At 44.1% G+C, this 19,345-nt stretch overlaps 1 protein-coding gene across 1 annotated transcript in view; it reads left to right on the top strand.

Annotated features, from left to right (window-relative positions):
- INTS9 (integrator complex subunit 9) overlaps nt 1-19,345 on the top strand; it is a 112,587-nt gene that overhangs the window by 71,366 nt on the left and 21,876 nt on the right. Inside the window, exons 10-12 of the mRNA XM_060754690.2 lie at nt 7,245-7,425; nt 9,728-9,788; nt 16,403-16,574. Of these exons, the coding sequence (XP_060610673.1) occupies nt 7,245-7,425; nt 9,728-9,788; nt 16,403-16,574 (414 nt within the window). The remainder of the gene's footprint in view (nt 1-7,244; nt 7,426-9,727; nt 9,789-16,402; nt 16,575-19,345) is intronic.

Here is a 19,345-nt window from a genome sequence, read left to right as displayed (position 1 = left end):
TCTTGCAGTCCACAGATTGAGAACCACTAGTGTAGATCCAGAGTAGTGATGCTACTTCTCTATTCTGCCTTGATCAGACCATTTTACCTGGAATCACACTGGGTCCAGTTTTGGGCACTGCGATTGAAGGGAGATGTTGACTCTAAGCTGGAATGTGTCCAGAGGAGGACGGCTAAAATGAGGTCTGGAGAACATGAGGAAGAACTTCCTGACTGTGAGAGCCGTTCAGCAATGGAACTCTCTGCCCCAGAGTGTGGTGGAGGCTCCTTCTTTGGAAGCTTTTAAGCAGAGGCTGGATGGCCATCTGTCAGGGGTGATTTGAATGCAATATTCCTGCTTCTTGACAGGGGGTTGAACTGGATGGCCCATGAGGTCTCTTCCAACTCTTTGATTCTATGATTCTATGATTCTAGCAGCAGCTTAAAGAGCTTGGCATGTTTTGCCTGCAGAAGAGAAGGCTGAGAGGAGACATGATGGGGACCATGGATCAAGATGTGAGGGGAAGTCATAGGGAGGAGGGAGTAAGCTTGTTTTCTGCTGCCCTGGAGTCTAGGATGCAATGGAGCAATGGCTTCAAACTACAAGAAAGGGGATTCCACCTAAACATTAGGAAGAACACTCTGACTGCGAGAGCTGTTCAGCAGTGGAACTCTCTGCTCCAGAGTGTGCTGGAGACTCCTTCTTTGGAGGCTTCGAAACAGAGGCTGGATGGCCATCTGTCGGGGGTGCTTTTAATGTGATTTTCCTGCTTCTTAGCAGAATAGGGTTGGATTGGATGGCCCACCAGGTCTCTCCCAACTCTATAATTCTTAGCCCAGCAAATGTGGAGGGATGACTGTCTACAGATCTTCCCAGTGAGCCAAGCAGATGTGTTCCAAGGCATTACTTCAATAAAAGAAAAGCAGTGCAGTGTGTTTCAGCAGACCTTTTCTCCAGACATGCAGACTAATTTTGCAACTAAAACAAAAAGCAAAAGGTCTGGTCAGTAACCGAATTCACACATATATTGCTATCACTACTGTCCATTTTCATTACTAAAGCTCTGTAAGGTTCCATTAGAATGGAAGGACCTATTGTTGATGTTGGGAAATAGAGGGAGAAAACGTGGAGGAAATGACAGACTTTGTATTTCTAGGTGCAAAGATGACTGCAGACGCAGACTGCAGCCAGGAAATCAGGAGACGCTTACTTCTTTGGAGGAGAACAATGTCCAATCTCGATAAAATAGTGAAGAGTAGAGACATCACACTGGCAACCAAGATCCACATAGTCAAAGCAATAGTATTCACCGTAGTCACCTACGGATGTGAGAGCTGGACCAGAAGGAAGGCTGAGAGAAGGAAGATAGATGCTTTTGAACTGTGGTGCTGGAGGAAAGTGCCTGAGAGTGCCTTGGACCGCGAGAAGATCCAACCAGTCCATACTTCAGGAAATAAAGCCCAACTGCTCATTGGAGGGAAGGATAGTAGAGGCCAAGATGAAGTACTTTGGCCACATCTTGAGAAGAAAGGAAAGCTTAGAGGAGACAATGATGCTTGGGAAAATGGAAGGAAAAAGGAAGAGGGGCCGACCAAGGGCAAGATGGATGGATGGCATCCTTGAAGTGACTGGACTGACCTTGAAGGAGCTGGGGGTGGTGACGGCCGACAGGGAGCTCTGGCGTGGGCTGGTCCATGAGGTCACGAAGAGTCGGAAACGACTGAACAAATGAACAACAACAAATGGTTGCATTCCTTGATGTAATTTACAACTTATGACAACCTCTGTGAGTGTTTTTTGAGTGTATTTATTCCAAGATGATTTGCCATTGGCTTCGCATGAGGCTGTGAGAGTTTGGCTTGCCCATGATTGGGTTTCTATGATTGGGAGGCAATTCTAACTTTGGTCCTTCAAAGACCAACACTCAACACACAATATGCAGTACTCATCCCTTCCAACCTTTTGCCTTACCTTTCTAGTCTCCTTTTAACCCATCAAATCAGTTCCAAGGTAGTAAGTCAACACCTTTCTAAATCTGTCGATTCAGTTTGTACCTTTCTTGGAACCAACAATTAGAGGGAGACTTGAACGACGTTCACATTCTTGAGTTCTGCTGCCCTCTTCAGGCCTACGGATATGGTGATAATTTACATAAATTTAAAGCAGGCAATGGAGAAATTGAAATAGTTCAAGATTTTGCATGCTTTGACTCAGTTATTAATTGGAGTGAAAACTGCTGTTAAGAAATTAGAAGAAGACTTGAACTTGGAAGAGCAGCCGAGAAGGAACTAGACAAGATCCCAAAGCATAACGATGGAATACTGAATACTAAAATTTGGTTGGTCCATGCCAATATATTTCCCTCTCATGTGAGAGATAGTGCTGGAAAATAGTCGTGTAAATACTGCAGGCTGCTGAAAAGACCAATAAATGGGTCCTAGAACAAATCTGGTCTTAACCTTCCCTAGAAACCAAGATGACCAAACTAAAGCTGTTGCATTTTGGACATATCATGAGAACAGGTGTTTTTATTTTGTTGGTATATATCCTTTTGGTAGCGTTTTAACCAATGTTATAAGCTGTTTTAGTTCCTATATTGGAGGAAAGATGGGACAATAAACAAACAAAGGTTTTTACTATATAATGAAACTATGAACTGACACAATTGAGTCCTAAACCTGCAAGACCTGAAGGTTTATGGCTCCTCCTTATAGAAGTCATGCCACTGGGAAACAAATGGGAATCTATGTTTGTGCAAGTATAGTGGCTATTTGGTATGAAGTCTTAAGATGTAATCAGGATACAATAAATAGTATCCAAAAATAGTTTTCCAAGATCTACAGGGACACTCGTTGGAACACCTGAGCAAGCGAGAGTCCAAAATTGGCAGGCTCAAACCCAGAACCTCAATCAATGGCTGATACCAAATGAGAGACTCCCCCCTGGGCACACAGAAAAATGGGCGACTTGGAAGGCGCTGAACAGACTGTGCTCTGGTACCATGAGATGCAGAGCCAACCTTAAGAAATGGGGCCACAAAGTGGAATCCACGACATGCGAGTGTGAAGAAGAGCAAACTACAGACCACCTGCTGCACTGCAACCTGAGCCCTGCTACATGCACAATGGAGGACCTTCTTATAGTAACAACAGAGGCACTCCTTAATCAATCTACCAAAGCTTGCTAACTTTGTGTTTTGTTTGTTTGTTTGTTTGTTTGTTAAAAAATGGAATACAATTGTTTGGTTTGCTCCTGACACAATAAATGAATAAAGTCAAAGTTGATTTGATGGCAACAAATAGTCTGAGGCAATGCACCTTTTATGGGCAAGAATAAAGCAGGATGAGAAATTGTATACAGTTGGACCTCCAAATCTGCAGGTTTTGTGGATTTGATTAATACATTCTATCTAGGGCTCTCTTGATTCTCCAGGGTGTCCATTTTTGCCAATTATTGAGTATAACATTGTCAGAAATATTAAAAATTAACTAGATATTTTTAATTACAAAAATGTGAATCAAGCACTGAAAGGGTTAAACTTTTTTTGTTTTGGTGTGTCAGGAGCAACTTGAGAAACTGCAAGTCGCTTCTGGTGTGAGAGAATTGGCTGTCTGCAAGGATGTTGCCCAGGGGATGCCCGGATGTTTTGATGTGTTACCATTCTTGTGGGAGGCTTCTCTCATGTCCCCGCATGAGGAGCTGGAGCTGATAGAGGGAGCTCATCCACTCTCTCCCCAGATTCAAACCTGTGACCTGTCGGTGTTCAGTCCTGCCGGCACAGGGGTTTAACCCACTGTGCCACCGGGGGCTCCTTAGGGTTAAACTGATGCAGTGACTCAGCAAAAGCTGCAGTTCTATGTAAACAGATGTGTCTGTAGCTTAGTAGCAGTTAGTCTAAGGTAAACCTCAGTGGGAGAAAGGTCTCAGTCTGAGAGAAGGCCTCAGAGTGTGAGGTAGGCCTTAGTGTGTAGGTAGATCTCACAATGTGAGGTAGTCCTTAGTCTATGAGTGTCTGTAGCTTAGTAGCAGTTAGTCTAAGGTAAACCTCAGTGGGAGAATGGTCTCAGTCTGAGAAAAGGCCTCAGAGTGTGAGGTAGGCCTTAGTATGTAGGTAGGTCTCACAATGTGAGGTAGTCCTTAGTCTATGAGTGTCTGTAGCTTAGTAGCAGTTAGTCTAAGGTAAACCTCAGTGGGAGAAAGGTCTCAGTCTGAGAGAAGGCCTCAGAGTGTGAGGTAGGCCTTAGTGTATAGGTAGGTCTCACAATGTGAGGTAGTCCTTAGTCTATGAGTGTCTGTAGCTTAGTAGCAGTTAGTCTAAGGTAAACCTCAGTGGGAGAAAGGTCTCAGTCTGAGAGAAGGCCTCAGAGTGTGAGATAGGCCTTAGTGTATAAGTAGGTCTCACAATGTGAGGTAGTCCTTAGTCTATGAGTGTCTGTAGCTTAGTAGCAGTTAGTCTAAGGTAAACCTCAGTGGGAGAAAGGTCTCAGTCTGAGAGAAGGCCTCAGAGTGTGAGGTAGGCCTTAGTGTGTAGGTAGGTCTCACAATGTGAGGTAGGCCTTAGTCTATGAGAAGGCTGAGTGTGAGAAGGCCTGGTGTGAGAAGCTTCAGTGAGAGAAGCCTCAGGTTGAAGACCTAATAATAATAATAATAATAATACTTTTTTTATACCCCGCTACCATCTCCCAAGGGACTCGGTGCGGCTTACATGAGGCCGAGCCCACAATACATCAATAATAAACCAATTCTGGGCACCACAATTCAAGAGAGATATTGACAAGCTGGAATGTGTCCAGAGGAGGGCGACTAAAATGATCAAGGGTCTGGAGAACAAGCCCTATGAGGAGCGGCTTAAGGAGCTGGGCATGTTTAGCCTTCAGAAGAGAAGGCTGAGAGGAGATATGATAGCCATGTATAAATATATGAGAGGAAGCCACAGGAAGCAGGGAGCAAGCTTGTTTTCTGCTTCCCTGGAGACTAAGACGCAGAACAATGGCTTCAAACTACAAGAAAGGAGATTCCATCTGAACATGAGGAAGAACTTCCTGACTGTGAGAGCCATTCAGCAGTGGAACTCTCTGCCCCGGAGTGTGGTGGAGGCTCCTTCTTTGGAGGCTTTTAAACAGAGGCTGGATGGCCATCTGCCAGGGGTGATTTGAATGCAACATTCTTGCTTCTTGGCAGAATGGGGTTGGACTGGATGGCCCAGGAGGTCTCTTCCAACTCTTTGATTCTATGATTCTAATAACAACAAATAATGCAAAACAATAAAATAAAACTCATTAAAAAAGCAATAAACATTAACAATAACACAACGACAGTTAAAACCTATGGCTGGGCCAGATGTAATAATTAAAATTTAAAGATAATGCTGAGCATGAACAGATGAATATGAACTAGGATAGAGTTTTCAGAGAGGGACCTTGTGTGTAAAAAGCAACTGTGTGAAGCTGCTGTGTAAGTTTGGTGTGTGAAGAGGTTCTGTGAGAGTGAAGCTGTTTATCTGCATAAGAAAGAAGCCCAGCGTGGAAGCAAAGAAGGAAGTATAAAGAACTTTGTGTTATGAAGACCTTGTTCTTGTAAATACTTCAACCATATTATTTTACTACAAAGAAAAGCCTCCTATGGAAGAGATAACATTGGTCTTTGTGTGTTTTTGTTCTTTTTATGGGACAGATGTAATAATTAAAATTTAAAGATAATGCTGAGCATGAACAGATGAATATGAACTAGGATAGAGTTTTCAGAGAGGGACCTTGTGTGTAAAAAGCTGCTGTGTGTAAAAAGTGTGAAGCTGCTGTGTAAGTTTGGTGTGTGAAGAGGTTCTGTGAGAGTGAAGCTGTTTATCTGCATAAGAAAGAAGCCCAGCGTGGAAGCAAAGAAGGAAGTATAAAGAACTTTGTGTTATGAAGACCTTGTAAATAGTTCAACCATATTATTTTACTACAAAGAAAAGCCTCCTATGGAAGAGATAACATTGGTCTTTGTGTGTTTTTGTTCTTTTTATGGGCCAGATGTAATAATTAAAATTTGAAGATAATGCTGAGCATGAAGAGATTAATATGAACTAGGATAGAGTTTTCAGAGAGGGACCTTGTGTGTAAAAAGCAACTGTGTGAAGCTGCTGTGTAAGTTTGGTGTGTGAAGAGGTTCTGTGAGAGTGAAGCTGTTTATCTGCATAAGAAAGAAGCCCAGCGTGGAAGCAAAGAAGGAAGTATAAAGAACTTTGTGTTATGAAAACCTTGTTCTTGTAAATAGTTCAACCATATTATTTCACTACAAAGAAAAGCCTCCTATGGAAGAGATAACATTGGTCCTTGTGTGTTTTTGTTCTTTTTATGGGCCAGATGTAATAATTAAAATTTGAAGATAATGCTGAGCATGAACAGATGAATATGAACTAGGATAGAATTTTCAGAGAGGGACCTTGTGTGTAATAAGCTGCTGTGTGTAAAAAATGTGAAGCTGCTGTGTAAGTTTGGTGTGTGAAGAGGTTCTGTGAGAGTGAAGCTGTTTATCTGCATAAGAAAGAAGCCCAGCGTGGAAGCAAAGAAGGAAGTATAAAGAACTTTGTGTTATGAAGACCTTGTTCTTGCAAATAGTTCAACCATATTATTATACTACAAAGAAAAGCCTCCTATGGAAGAGATAACATTGGTCTTTGTGTGTTTTTGTTCTTTTTATGGGCCAGATGTAATAATTAAAATTTGAAGATAATGCTGAGCATGAAGAGATTAATATGAACTAGGATAGAGTTTTCAGAGAGGGACCTTGTGTGTAAAAAGCAACTGTGTGAAGCTGCTGTGTAAGTTTGGTGTGTGAAGAGGTTCTGTGAGAGTGAAGCTGTTTATCTGCATAAGAAAGAAGCCCAGCGTGGAAGCAAAGAAGGGAGTATAAAGAACTTTGTGTTATGAAGACCTTCTTCTTGTAAATAGTTCAACCATATTATTATACTACAAAGAAAAGCCTTCTATGGAAGAGATAACATTGGTCTTTGTATGTTTTTCTTCTTTTTATTGCTTTGGGTTACTGGTGCTGGATTATGCTGTTGCTATTGAGTTACTCTGCTCTGCATTTATGAAGAGGGTCTTTTGTGTATAAGCCCACTTGCTGAACAGGAGTCACCCTGGAGGGAGGAACCATGGATTATTTATCTGCTTTTGTGGGAATCCCCTGCAAAAGGAGAAGGCCCGTTGTGTTTCATTGTCCCTTTCTTTCTTCCTACTCATGCTTTCAAACAATTCTGTCTTTTCTCGATCGTTGCTCAGCTCTGACTGTCCGGAATGGAGGAAACGTCTTAGTCCCTTGCTATCCTTCCGGAGTGATCTACGACCTTTTGGAATGCCTGTACCAGTATATCGACTCTGCCGGCCTCTCTAACATCCCCTTCTACTTCATCTCGCCCGTCGCAAACAGCTCGCTCGAATTCTCCCAGATTTTCGCGGAATGGTAAGGCCCAGTGGGCACTATTGATCAGTGAAGAGATTGAAAGCTACTATCAGATGGTTGCTAGGAGTGTGAGAAGCTATCCATTGATCTAACTCAGATATGGGCAAACTTGGGCCCTCCAGGTGTTTTGGACTTCAGCTCCTACAATTCCTAACATCTTACAGGCTGGGTTGTTGTAAGTTTTTTCGGGCTGTATGGCCATGTTCTAGGGGCATTCTCTCCTGACATTTCGCCTGCATCTATGGCAAGCATCCTCAGAGGTAGTGAGGTCTGTTGGAACTAAGAAAATGGGTTTATATATCTGTGGAATGACCAGGGTGGGGCAAAGAACTCTTGTCTGTTGGAGCTAGGTGTGAATGTTTCAACTGACCACCTTGATTAGTATTTGATGGCCTGGCAGTTGTTTGGTGTGGCTTGTTAGTGCCTGGAGCAATCTTTTGCTGAGAGGTGATTAGAAGTCCCTGATTGTTTTCTCTCTGTTGTTTTGCTGTTGTAATTTTACAGTTTTTTAATACTGGTATTCAGATTTTGTTCATTTTCATGGTTTCCTCCTTTCTGTTGAAATTGTCCACATGCTTATGGATTTCAGTGGCATCTCTGTGTTGCCTGACATAGTGGTTGTGAGAGTGGTCCAGCATTTCTGTGTTCTCAAATAATATGCCGTGTCCAGGCTGGTTCATCAGGTGCTCCGCTATGGCTGACTTCTCTGGTTGAAGTAGTCTGCAGTGCCTTCCATGTTCCTTGATTCATGTTTGGGCAATGCTACGTTTGGTGGTACCTATGTAGACTTGTCCGCAGCTGCATGGTATACAGTAGACTCCTGCAGAAGTGAGAGGATCCTTCTTGTCCTTTGCTGAATGTAGCGTTTGTTGGATTTTCTTGGATTTTCCAACAGACCTCACTATCTCTGAGGATGCTTGCCATAGATGCAGGCAAAACGTCAGGAGAGAATGCCTCTAAAACATGGCCATATAGCCTGAAAAAACCTACAACAACCCAGTGATTCTGGCCATGTAAGCCTTCGACAATACATCTTACAGGCTGTTAGGAATTGTGGGAGTTGAAATCCAAAACACCTGGGGGGCCCAAGTTTGCCCATGCCTTGTCCAACTGCATTTGTTCTGCTTGTTGTGAGTTTTGAACAAAATTGAAATTGAATCCAGACAAGACAGAGGTACTCCTGGTCAGTCGCAAGGCCGAACAGGGCATAGGGTTACAGCCTGTGTTGGATGGGGTCGCACTCCCCCTGAAGACGCAGGTTCGCAGCTTAGGAGTGATCCTGGACTCATCGCTGAGCCTGGAACCCGAGGCGATGACCAGGGGAGCATTTGCACAGTTAATACTTGTGCACCAGCTGCACCCGTACCTTGGGAAGTCTGACTTGGCCACGGTGGTCCATGCTGTGGTTACATCCCATATAGACTACTGCAATGCTCTCTACATGGGGCTGCTTTTGAAGACTGTCCGGAAGCTTCAATTGGTCCAACGGACAGCAGCCAGGTTGTTAACAGGAGCAGCACTCAGGGAGCGCACAACTCCTCTGTTGTGCGAGCTCCACTGGCTGCCAGTTTGCTACCGGGCACAATTCAAAGTGCTGGCTTTAGACTTTTAAGCCCTAAACGGTTTACCTGTCCCAACGCCTCTCTTCCTATGAACTATCTAGGTATTTAAGATCATCCGGAGATGCCCTGCTCTCGGTCCTGCCTTCCTCGCAGATCTGGTTGGCGGGAACGAGAGACAGGGCCTTCTCAGTGGTGGCCCCTCGGCTATGGAACACCCTCCCTAGGGATAGTAGATTGCCCCCCCCCCCACTCCTGACATTTCAAATCTGGCTATTCGAGCAGGCATTTGCAAACGCAGTATAACTGATTGACTGAGACTCATGGAATAACAAGACGATGTGACGGACAATGATTTTATCGACGAGACGCTGAGATTTGTATTTTATGCTTTTAATTGTTAATTGTTTTTATATAGCTATTTTATATGTAATTGTTTTGACTGTATTTTTATCTTGTAGGGCATTGATTGTCAATGTAAACCGCCTCGAGTCGCCTTCGGGCTGAGAGGGGCGGTATACAAATATAGTAAATAAATAAATAAATAAATAAATAAACAAGAATAATTGCATGGTTCCAACTGTGTAGAGACAAGTGTGAATGTCATCCACTGCCATATAAACTTATTTCATAGTGGAGAGTTTTGACTGTAGGTGGCAGCAGCAAACTGCAGTTTCCTTTCATCTGGCGATATTGTTGTATGAGTTTTTTTTTTTTTGTCCTCTTCCCATCTCAAATTGCAGGTTGTGTCACAACAAGCAGACGAAGGTATACCTGCCAGAGCCACCCTTTCCCCATGCAGAGGTGAGTAGATGGAAATGGACACAGAGACTTACTTACTTAGGCGATCCCTCGCTTTCCGAGGATGATTGTCTTCCAGTGTCTTTGTGGGTCCGTATGTGACTGTGGAGCCCTATTCTTGCTCTGCATCTTCTTCCGCAGTGAGGGCATTGGTTTCCAGGTGGAAGGCGGTCTCAGCCAGGGTTGGCTTGATGCGCCTTCCTCATGGCACGCTTCTCCCTTTCGCCCACCATTCGTGCCTCTTCAAATTCTGTAGCACTGCTGGTCACAGCTGACCTCCAGCTGGAGTGCTCAAGGGCCAGGGCTTCCCAGTTCTCAGTGTCTATGCCAGAGTTTTTAAGGTTGCCTTTGAGCCCATCTTTAAATCTCTTTTCCTGTCCACCAACATTCCATTTTCTGTTCTTGAGTTCGTAGTAGAGCAACTGCTTTGGGAGATGGTGGTCGGGCATCCGGACAACGTGGCCGGTCCAGCGGAGTTGATGGCGGAGGACCATCACTTCAATGCTGGTGGTCTTTGCTTCTTCCAGCATGCTGATGTTTGTTCGCCTGTCTTCCCAAGAGATTTGCAGGATTTTCCGGAGGCAGCGCTGATGGAATCGTTCCAGGAGTTGCATGTGACGTCTGTAGACCACGTCTCACAGGCATATAGCAGGGTTGTGAGGACAATAGCTCTATAAACAAGCACCTTGGTCTCCCTACGGATGTCCCGGTCCTCAAACACTCTCTGCTTCATTCAGAAAAATGCTGCGCTCACAGATCTCAGGCGGTGTTGTATTTCGGTGTCGATGTTGACTTTGGTGGAGAGGTGGCTGCCCAGGTAGCGGAAATGATCAACATTTTCTAATGTTACACCATTAAGCTGTATCTCCGGCATTGGAGAGGGGTTGGTTGGTGTCTGCTGGAACAGCACCTTGGTTTTTTCAATGTTCAGTGACAGGCCGAGCTTCTCATATGCTTCTGCGAAGGTGTGTGGCTTGTAGATCTTCTGAATGCGCACAGACGACATTGTCATCAGCATACTGGAGTTCTATAACAGATGTTGTTGTAACCTTGGTTTTGGCTTTCAGTCTGCTGAGGTTGAACAGCTTGCCATCTGTCCGATAGATGATTTCCACTCCGGTGGGAAGCTTCCCATCAACAAGATGAAGTATCATAGCGATGAAGATGGAGAATAAATTTGGGGCAATAACACATCCTTGTTTGACACCGGATTCCACCTTAAATGGGTCACTTTGGGAGCCACTGCTGTCCAAAGCTGTTGCCATCATGGACACAGAGAGGAGCTGGCTTTCATTGGATGAGGCTGAGTCTTGTCTGTTCATAGATATCGTTGGTCCTCCAAAGTCATTGAGTAGTCAGCTTTTCCCAGAGTTGCTGCTACCTGAGCATTTTGCAGTGGAGGCACAGGAGGGGCATTTATTGAACCTGGGACCTTTTGCAAAGTGGACTCTGTCCCAAAGGACTTGGCAGGACCTCCCTAAAAAACAGGAAATGTGTCTTCTTAGGCGTGTGATTTTATATCTAGAATTTTGGCTTGTTTCTCTCTCACTCCGTCTCTCTCTGTATCTTTTGGAAAATGTGAATCTCCATAACTATTTGGGAAATGAGATTCATAACCTTTTGGAAAAATCGCTGGAAAGGCAAGACATGACTTTGCTAGAAGTCACAATCTTTTGAAAAGTGGTGTTTACCAGCATTTATGCAAGGCAACTAGATCTCTCAGCTGTCAAACTGATGTACTTGGGTATGTCTTTGAACTGTTGGGGACGAAGATATGCCAATGCACAAAAACACATATATAGTAGCAAAGTCTCAGAAGTGTTATTTGAAGTTGCCCAAAAATATCTACTCTCCCTTAAATATATTTGCCTTTGAATCATGCTCTCAAGAGACAAAAAAATCCAGTCTTAAACACTCTTCTTTAAAAGTAACATAGTTGGTTTACTCACAAAACTTCATGTATGAGAGTCAAATGAAAAGTAATGCCCCCACCTTCGTAACTCCTCAACAGATGACAGTACTGGTATGTGGCAGGTACTAGCTTGTTCAGTAGACTCTCCTCTACAGTTCAATTTTGGCGGGGAGCCTTAGCATTTAATGGTTGTGTTGTTAAAATGTGAAGTATGGAACCCTGCGCAGACGGTCAGTCAATGTGACTTAAGCAACGTGCAGTCATTGAATTCTTGACAGCAGAAAGTGTCACCACAAAGGAGATTCATCAGAGAATGCAAGCCAAAAAGTATTTTTATGCTATTTTTGGGCAAGTAGAATCATAGAATCATAGAATCCTAGAGTTGGAAGAGACCTCATGGGCCATCCAGTCAAACCCCATTCTGCCAAAAAGCAGGAATATTGCATTCAAATCACCCCTGACAGATGGCCATCTGTTTCAAAGGTTCTAAAGAAGGAGCCTCCACCACACTCCGAGGCAGAGAGTTCCACTGCTGAACGGCTCTCACAGTCAAGAAGTTCTTCCTAATGTTCAGATGGAATCTCCTTTCTTGTAGTTTGAAGCCATTGTTCCACGTCCTAATCTCCAAAACAAGCTTGCTCCCTCCTCCCTGTGGCTTCCTCTCACATATTTATACATGGCTATCATATCTCCTCTCAGCCTTCACTTCTTCAGGCTAAACATGCCCAGCTCCTTAAGCTGCTCCTTATAGGGCTTGTTCTCCAGACCCTTGATTATTTGAGTCGCCCTCCTCTGGACACATTCCAGCTTGTCAATAGATGTTTAAAGATGTTGAGATGGGAACATCCGACTTGCATGACAAACAAAGAGTTGGATGTCCTGTGACAGCAGCCACTGCACTTCACAAGCAAAATGTTGGCAGATTGATTCAGGACAATTGCCGTATCACTCAGAGAGAAATTTCAACCATAATTGGCATTTCACAAGAACGTGTGGGTCACATTATTGCTTTGCTTGGTTATTGGAAGATCTGTGCACGTTGGGTACCCAGGATGCTGAGACTTTGCTACTGTGACAGCTTCAGAAAACTTGTTCATCGTTGGCAGAAATGTATCCAATTGTCTGGTGATTATGTGGAAAAGTGAATAATGGTAGGGTTTTTTTGTTTTGTTTTGTTTTGTTTTCTTTTTGTCATGTCAGGAGCGACTTGAGAAACTGCAAGTCGCTTCTGGTGTGAGAGAATTAGCTGTCTGCAAGGATGTTGCCCAGAGGATGCCCGGATGATTTGATGTTTTTATCATCCTTGTGGAAGGCTTCTCTCATGTCCCCGCATGAGGAGCTGGAGCTGATAGAGGGAGCTCATCCGCCTCTCCCCGGATTCGAACCTGTGACCTGTCGGTCTTCAGTTGGCACAGGGTTTAACCCACTGCATCACCGGGGGCTCCTATAATGGTAGTTAAAAAACACATTCTGAGGATTATTTCTGCATTTGATTAATTAAAATATTCCCATCCAAACCCAAGTAACGAAGGTGGAGGCATTGCTTTTCATTCAACCCTCGTATGCAGCATACAGGCACTTTGCCTATGAATCCAGTTACAATAGGATTTTAAGTAGTTTCTCTGTGTAACTAACACAGGGCATCTTTCTTAGAATCAATAGTAACTCATAGTCCAGAGCATCTTTCTGGTTTGAGAGTCTTAATAAGTCTCTAAGCATCCTGTTCCTACAGTCTAAACTGAACGGTTTTTGCAGTCTTCAGAAGGCAACTGCTCTCTCTAAGAGTCTAATGGCTTCTGTCTCCACTGATGTCTAAAGCAAACACTGATCCAAAATGGAATCTCAGGTCCTGAACGTGTTCAGACCTGATTACAAGGTCCGCAGCCCCTCCCACAACAAAGAGGTTAGGTAAAATTGCAAACTAATACACACATACAATACAATAAGCAATTATATGCATAACAAACAACTAGTGGAGGCTTGAGAAGGTTGCTATTTCCAAAAGTCTCAGTCATCCCACAACATTTGCAAGTTTAATATTTGCATATTTGATTATATTATGTAACAAGATTTTTTTGTCCCTGGGTTATAAATGTCATTTCCTAATTGTTTCTATCATAAAAACAAAATGGGAAAAGTTTATTAAACTGCAAAAACTTGGTTTTGGTGGGACATCCTGCAGCACATTTTGCTCTAGTTTTTCAGTGATTCTCTCATTGAGTCTCAACCAATTCAACCTAGTTTGTGGCAACCACAATAACAAAGTGGTTAAACAGGAATAGCACTTCCAAATCAGGAACAGAAAAAAATCAAATGTGTTATCTGTAGATTTGATTGATACAGTCTCTTGTCAGCCATGGGCAAACTTGGGCCCTCCAGGTGTTTTGGACTTCAGCTCCCACAATTCCCAGCAGTCTACCAGCTGTTAGGAATTATGGGAGTTGGAGTCCAAAAAGCCTGGAGGGCCCAAATTTGCCCATGCCTACTTTAGATGCATTATGACTCAGTTGGCGTTTGAATATTCAGACACTTTTAACACCTGCTCGGAGGTCTCTGTCTTCTCTCCACCACCACCATGTTCCCTGTTCTCTCTGGAAATGAAATTCATATTTTTATTTTCTGGCTCTATCACTCTCTGCTGAGCCTCCAGCTCTTGTTTCTGGGTGTGAAGCACTGCTTTCCATCTGCTCCCGTCAGAAATCTCTCCCTCGCTTAATTACGGGCGCCTTTGGAAGGCTGAGAGCTTGATTAACTTTTACAGTGCATGTTGCCTGTGTGTGTGTGTGTGTGTGTGTGTGTGTATTTAAAATCCTCACTGGGAAGCTGAGTTGGGGATTTAGGAACAGCCATCTTGCAGAAAGTGGCATGGAGTATTAATTCATTCCTCCGGCATATGCATAACTTTTTTCTTGTCGTGTCAGGGCATTTCTATTATAACAAAACAAACAAACAGACAGACAGACAAAACACAAAATTTGCAAGTTTGATAGTTGATTAAATGTCCTTTGACGAGTATCTGGCCACTTGGAGTGCCTCTGGTGTTGCCGCAAGAAGGTCCTCCCTTGTGCATGTGGCAGGGCTCAGGTTGCATTGCAGCAGGTGGTCAGTGGTTTGCTCTTCTCCGCACTCGCATGTTGTGGATTCCACTTTGTGGCCCCATTTCTTGAGGTTGGCTCTGCATCTCGTGGTGCCAGAGCGCAGTTTGTTCAGTGCCTTCCAAGTCGCCCAGTCTTCTGTGTGCCCAGGGGGGAGTCTCTCATTTGGTATCAGCCATTGATTGAGGTTCTGGATTTGAGCCTGCCACTTTTGGACTCTCGCTTGCTGGGGTGTTCCAGCGAGCGTCTCTGTAGATCTTAGAAAACTATTTCTAGATTTAAGTCGTTGATGTGCTGGCTGATACCCAAACAAGGGATGGGCTGGAGATGTCACTGCCTTGGTCTTTTCACTATTGGCTTCTACTTCCCGGCAAATGTCAGGTGTTTCAATACTGGCTAAGAAGTGTAAATTCTCCAGTGGTGTAGGGCGCAGACACCCCGTGATAATGCAGCATGTCTCATTAAGAGCCACATCCACTGTTTTAGTGTGGTGAGATGTGTTCCACACTGGGCATGCGAACTCAGCAGCAGAGTAGTATAGCGCAAGTGCAGATGTCTTCACTGTGTCTGGTTGTGATCCCCAGGTTGTGCCAGTCAGCTTTCGTATGATATTGTTTCTAGCACCCACTTTTTGCTTGATGTTCAGGCAGTGCTTCTTATAGGTAAGAGCACGGTCCAGAGTGACTCCCAGGTATTTGGGTGTGCTGCAATGCTCCAGTGGGATTCCTTCCCAGGTGATCTTCAGAGCTCAGGATGCTTGTCTGTTCTTGAGATGAAAAGCATGGGGGACATGAGAGAAGCCTTCTCGCAGGATTGCAAGATATCCTGGCGTCCCCTGGGCAACGTCTTCGTAGACGGCCGATTCTCTCGCTCCAGAAGCGACCAGAAGTGACTTGCAGCATGCAAGCGAGCAAGCAAAACAACCAACGGACCTTTTCAGGACCATATTGATTTTGTCATTTGGGAGTTGTAGTTGCTGGGACTTATAGTTTGCCTACAATCAAAGAGCATTCTGAATTCCAACAACGGAATTGAACCAAATTTGGCACACAAAACTACCATGGCGAACAGAAAACATGGGAAGGGTTTGGTGGGCTTTGACTTTGAGTTTGGAGTTGTAGTTCACCTACATCCAGAGAGCACTGTGGACTCAAACAATGATGGATCTGGACCAAACTTGACATGAATACTCAATATGCCCAAATGTGAACACTGGTGGAGTTTGGAGGAAATAGACCTTGACATTTGTGAGTTGTAGTTGCTGGGATTTATAGTTCACCTACACTCAAAGAGCATTCTGAACCCCACCAACAACTAAATTGGACCAAATTTCCCACACAGAACCCCCATGACCAACAGAAAATACTGTGTTTTCTGATGGTCTTTGGCGACCCCTCTGACACTCCCTGATGACCCCCGCAGGGGTCCTGACCCCCAGGTTGAGAACCACTGGTTTAGACCTATGTGATGTATCGGTGAATGATACATGCAGATCCGAGTCGGGTGGCCTTTTGCAGTTGACAGATGGTAATTTTGTCAGTGCCGATCGTTTTTTAATAATTTTAATTTTAATAACAAGGTTAAAAACTGACCCTCCTTCTCTCTTCCAGCTCATTCAGACAAACAAACTGAAGCACTACCCCAGCATCCACGGGGACTTCAGCAATGACTTCAAGCAGCCTTGCGTGGTCTTCACCGGTCACCCCTCTCTCCGGTTCGGGGACGTGGTGCATTTCATGGAGCTGTGGGGGAAATCCAACCTGAATACGGTCATCTTTACAGGTAAGAGGTGTGGCTCAATTAATAGACAAATCATAGAGGTGGAAGAGACCACATGGGACATCTAATCCAACCCAGTGTCAGGCAGGAAAAACACATTCAAAACATCCCCAAGAGATGGCCATCCAGCCTCTGTTCAAAAGCCACCAAAGAAGGAGCTTCCACCAGACTCAGAAGCAGAGAGTTCCACTGCTGAACAGCTCTTCTTATAGTCAGGAAGTTCTTCCTAATGTTCAGGTAGAATCTCTTTTCCTGTCATTTGAACCCATGGCTCCATTGACTCCTAGTCTCCAGGGCAGATGAAAGGAAGCCTGCCCTTTCAGATATGTCTAAGTTGTGCAGTTGTTAGACAATTAGTAGTTTTAAGCATTACTTTTTAGGAATCCAGCCAAAACGACAAAGATCATAGAATCAAAGAGTTGGAAGAGACCTTTTGGGCCATCCAGTCCAACCCCCTGCCAAGAAGCAGGAATATTGCATTCAAAGCACCCCTGACAGATGGCCATCCAGCCTCTGCTTAAAAGCTTCCAAAGAAGGAGCCTCCACCACACTCCGGGGCAGAGAGTTCCACTGCTGAACGGCTCTCACAGTCAGGAAGTTCTTCCTAATGTTGATGTTGGGTTGTTGTAAGTTTTTCAAGCTGTATGACCATGTTCCAGAAGCATTCTCTCCTGACAAAGATGTTGGCTCTGTTGGGAAGTATATCAACAAGATATGGCATTTGGCTCTTCCATCATTGTTTTCTTATATGCTCCACTTGCTTCAGTTTCTGTAACCAATTACCTTGGGGTTTTTTTTTTTTCCAATTTCAACTTCCTTCAGCCTAAGGATCAAATTTAGCTTCAGAAGAGTTCTCTGGGGCTTTGTTTCAGAAATGTTCTCATTCCCACAAAGGTCAGGACCAAAGGGAAAAGGGATGGGGCCAGCACCATCAGTACTTCAAAACACACTGCCAGTAGTGAAGTTTTAGGAGAGTCATTTCAAGCATTTATTTGTTTGTTTGCTTAAAGTATTATTTCCCCCCATTTTTATCATGGGATCTCATGGCAGTGTACAAAATAGCAGACTCTTGGTATCTACTGGAGTTTGGATCCAGGACCATGGACACCAAGATCCATGGATGCCCAAATCCCATTGTATACAATGTCCTTTTTGGAAATTACCCCATCAGACCACCAATGAGAGGCTTTCCAAATTGCGGTACCACAGCTGTGTTATAAATGTATAAAAGGTGGGAAACCACTAATGACAACTAATGGCTTCCATCTTAGCAAAATAACGAATGTATCCTTACAATTACAGTCATGCTACCTCTCTATTCTGCCTTGGTTAGACCACACCTGCAATATTGTGTCCAATTCTGGGCACCACAATTGAAGAGAGATATTGACAAGCTGGAATGTGTCCAGAGGAGGGCGACTAAAATGGTCAAGGGTCTGGAGAACAAGCCCTATGAGGAGCGGCTTAAGGAGCTGGGCATGTTTAGCCTGAAGAAGAGAAGGCTGAGAGGAGATATGATAGCCATGTATAAATATGTGAGGGGAAGTCATAGGGAGGAGGGAGCAAGCTTGTTTTCTGCTTCCCTGGAGACTAGGATGCAAGGGAGCCATGGCTTCAAACTACAAGAAAGGAGATTCCACCTGAACATGAGGAAGAATTTCCTGACTGTGAGAGCTGTTCAGCAGTGGAACTCTCTGCCCCGGAGTGTGGTAGAGGCTCCTTCTTTGGAGGCTTTGAAACAGAGGCTGGGTGGCCATCTGTCAAGAGTGCTTTGAACATGATTGTCCTGCTTCTTGGCAGAATGGGGTTGGACTGGATGGCCCATGAGGTCTCTTCCAACTCTATGATTCTATGATTCTATAATTGGCTTTGAGGGAACTGCCTACGTTTCTGAAATCCTGAAGCGAACAGAGGATACAGTTGTTATTTATTTATAAAACACAAAGTTTAAAAAACATGGCATTCTATTAAATGTCTTTTGACCAGTATCTGGCCACTTGGAGCGCCTCTGGTGTTGCTATAAGAAGGTCCTCCATTCTCCACATGGCGGACTGCATTGTAATAGGTGGTCTGTGGTTTGCTCTTCTCCACACTCGCATGTCGTGGACTTCACTTTGTGGCTCCATTTCTTAAGGTTGGCTCTGCATCTTGTGGTGCAAGAGCACAGTCTGTTCAGTGCCTTCCAAGTCGCCCAGTCTTCTGTGTGCTCAGGAGGGAGTCTCTCATTCAGTATCAGCCATGGCTAGAGGTTTTAGCCTGCCACTTTTGGACTCTCGCTTGCTGAAGTGCTCTTTCCAAGTCTCCTAGTCTTCTGTGTGCCCAGGAGGGAGTCTCTCATTCAGTATCAGCCATGGCTTGAGGTTCAGGGTTTTAGCCTGCCACTTTTGGACTCTTGCTTTCTGAGGTGTTCCTGCAAGTATCTCTGTAGATCTTAAAAAACTATTTCTTGATTTAAGGCATTGACATGCTGGCTAATATCTGAACGGGATGGGCCGGAGATGTCACTGCCTTGGTTCTTTCATTATTGATTGCTCCTTCCCAGAGGATGTCAGTTGGTGCAATAATGGCTAAATAATAGAATTTCTTCAAGGGGTTAACCTGGCATGATGTGAGTTATAGTTCACTCACAACTATTTTTTAATTTTGTAAAATTAAAAAATGACTTTTTCAAATAACCTAGGCAAGTATAAAATATTTTATGGATAAGGACCAATTAGCCCACTGTATCTTCAGATTCTACACCCACAGATTCGACCATCCACAGCTTGAGTTTT

The sequence above is a fragment of the Anolis sagrei genome, chromosome 1 (assembly GCF_037176765.1).
Source record: "Anolis sagrei isolate rAnoSag1 chromosome 1, rAnoSag1.mat, whole genome shotgun sequence".
Taxonomy (NCBI): domain Eukaryota; kingdom Metazoa; phylum Chordata; class Lepidosauria; order Squamata; family Dactyloidae; genus Anolis; species Anolis sagrei.
The sequence above is the reverse complement of the archived record's forward strand: the minus strand, read 5'-3'. Positions and strand labels throughout refer to the sequence as shown.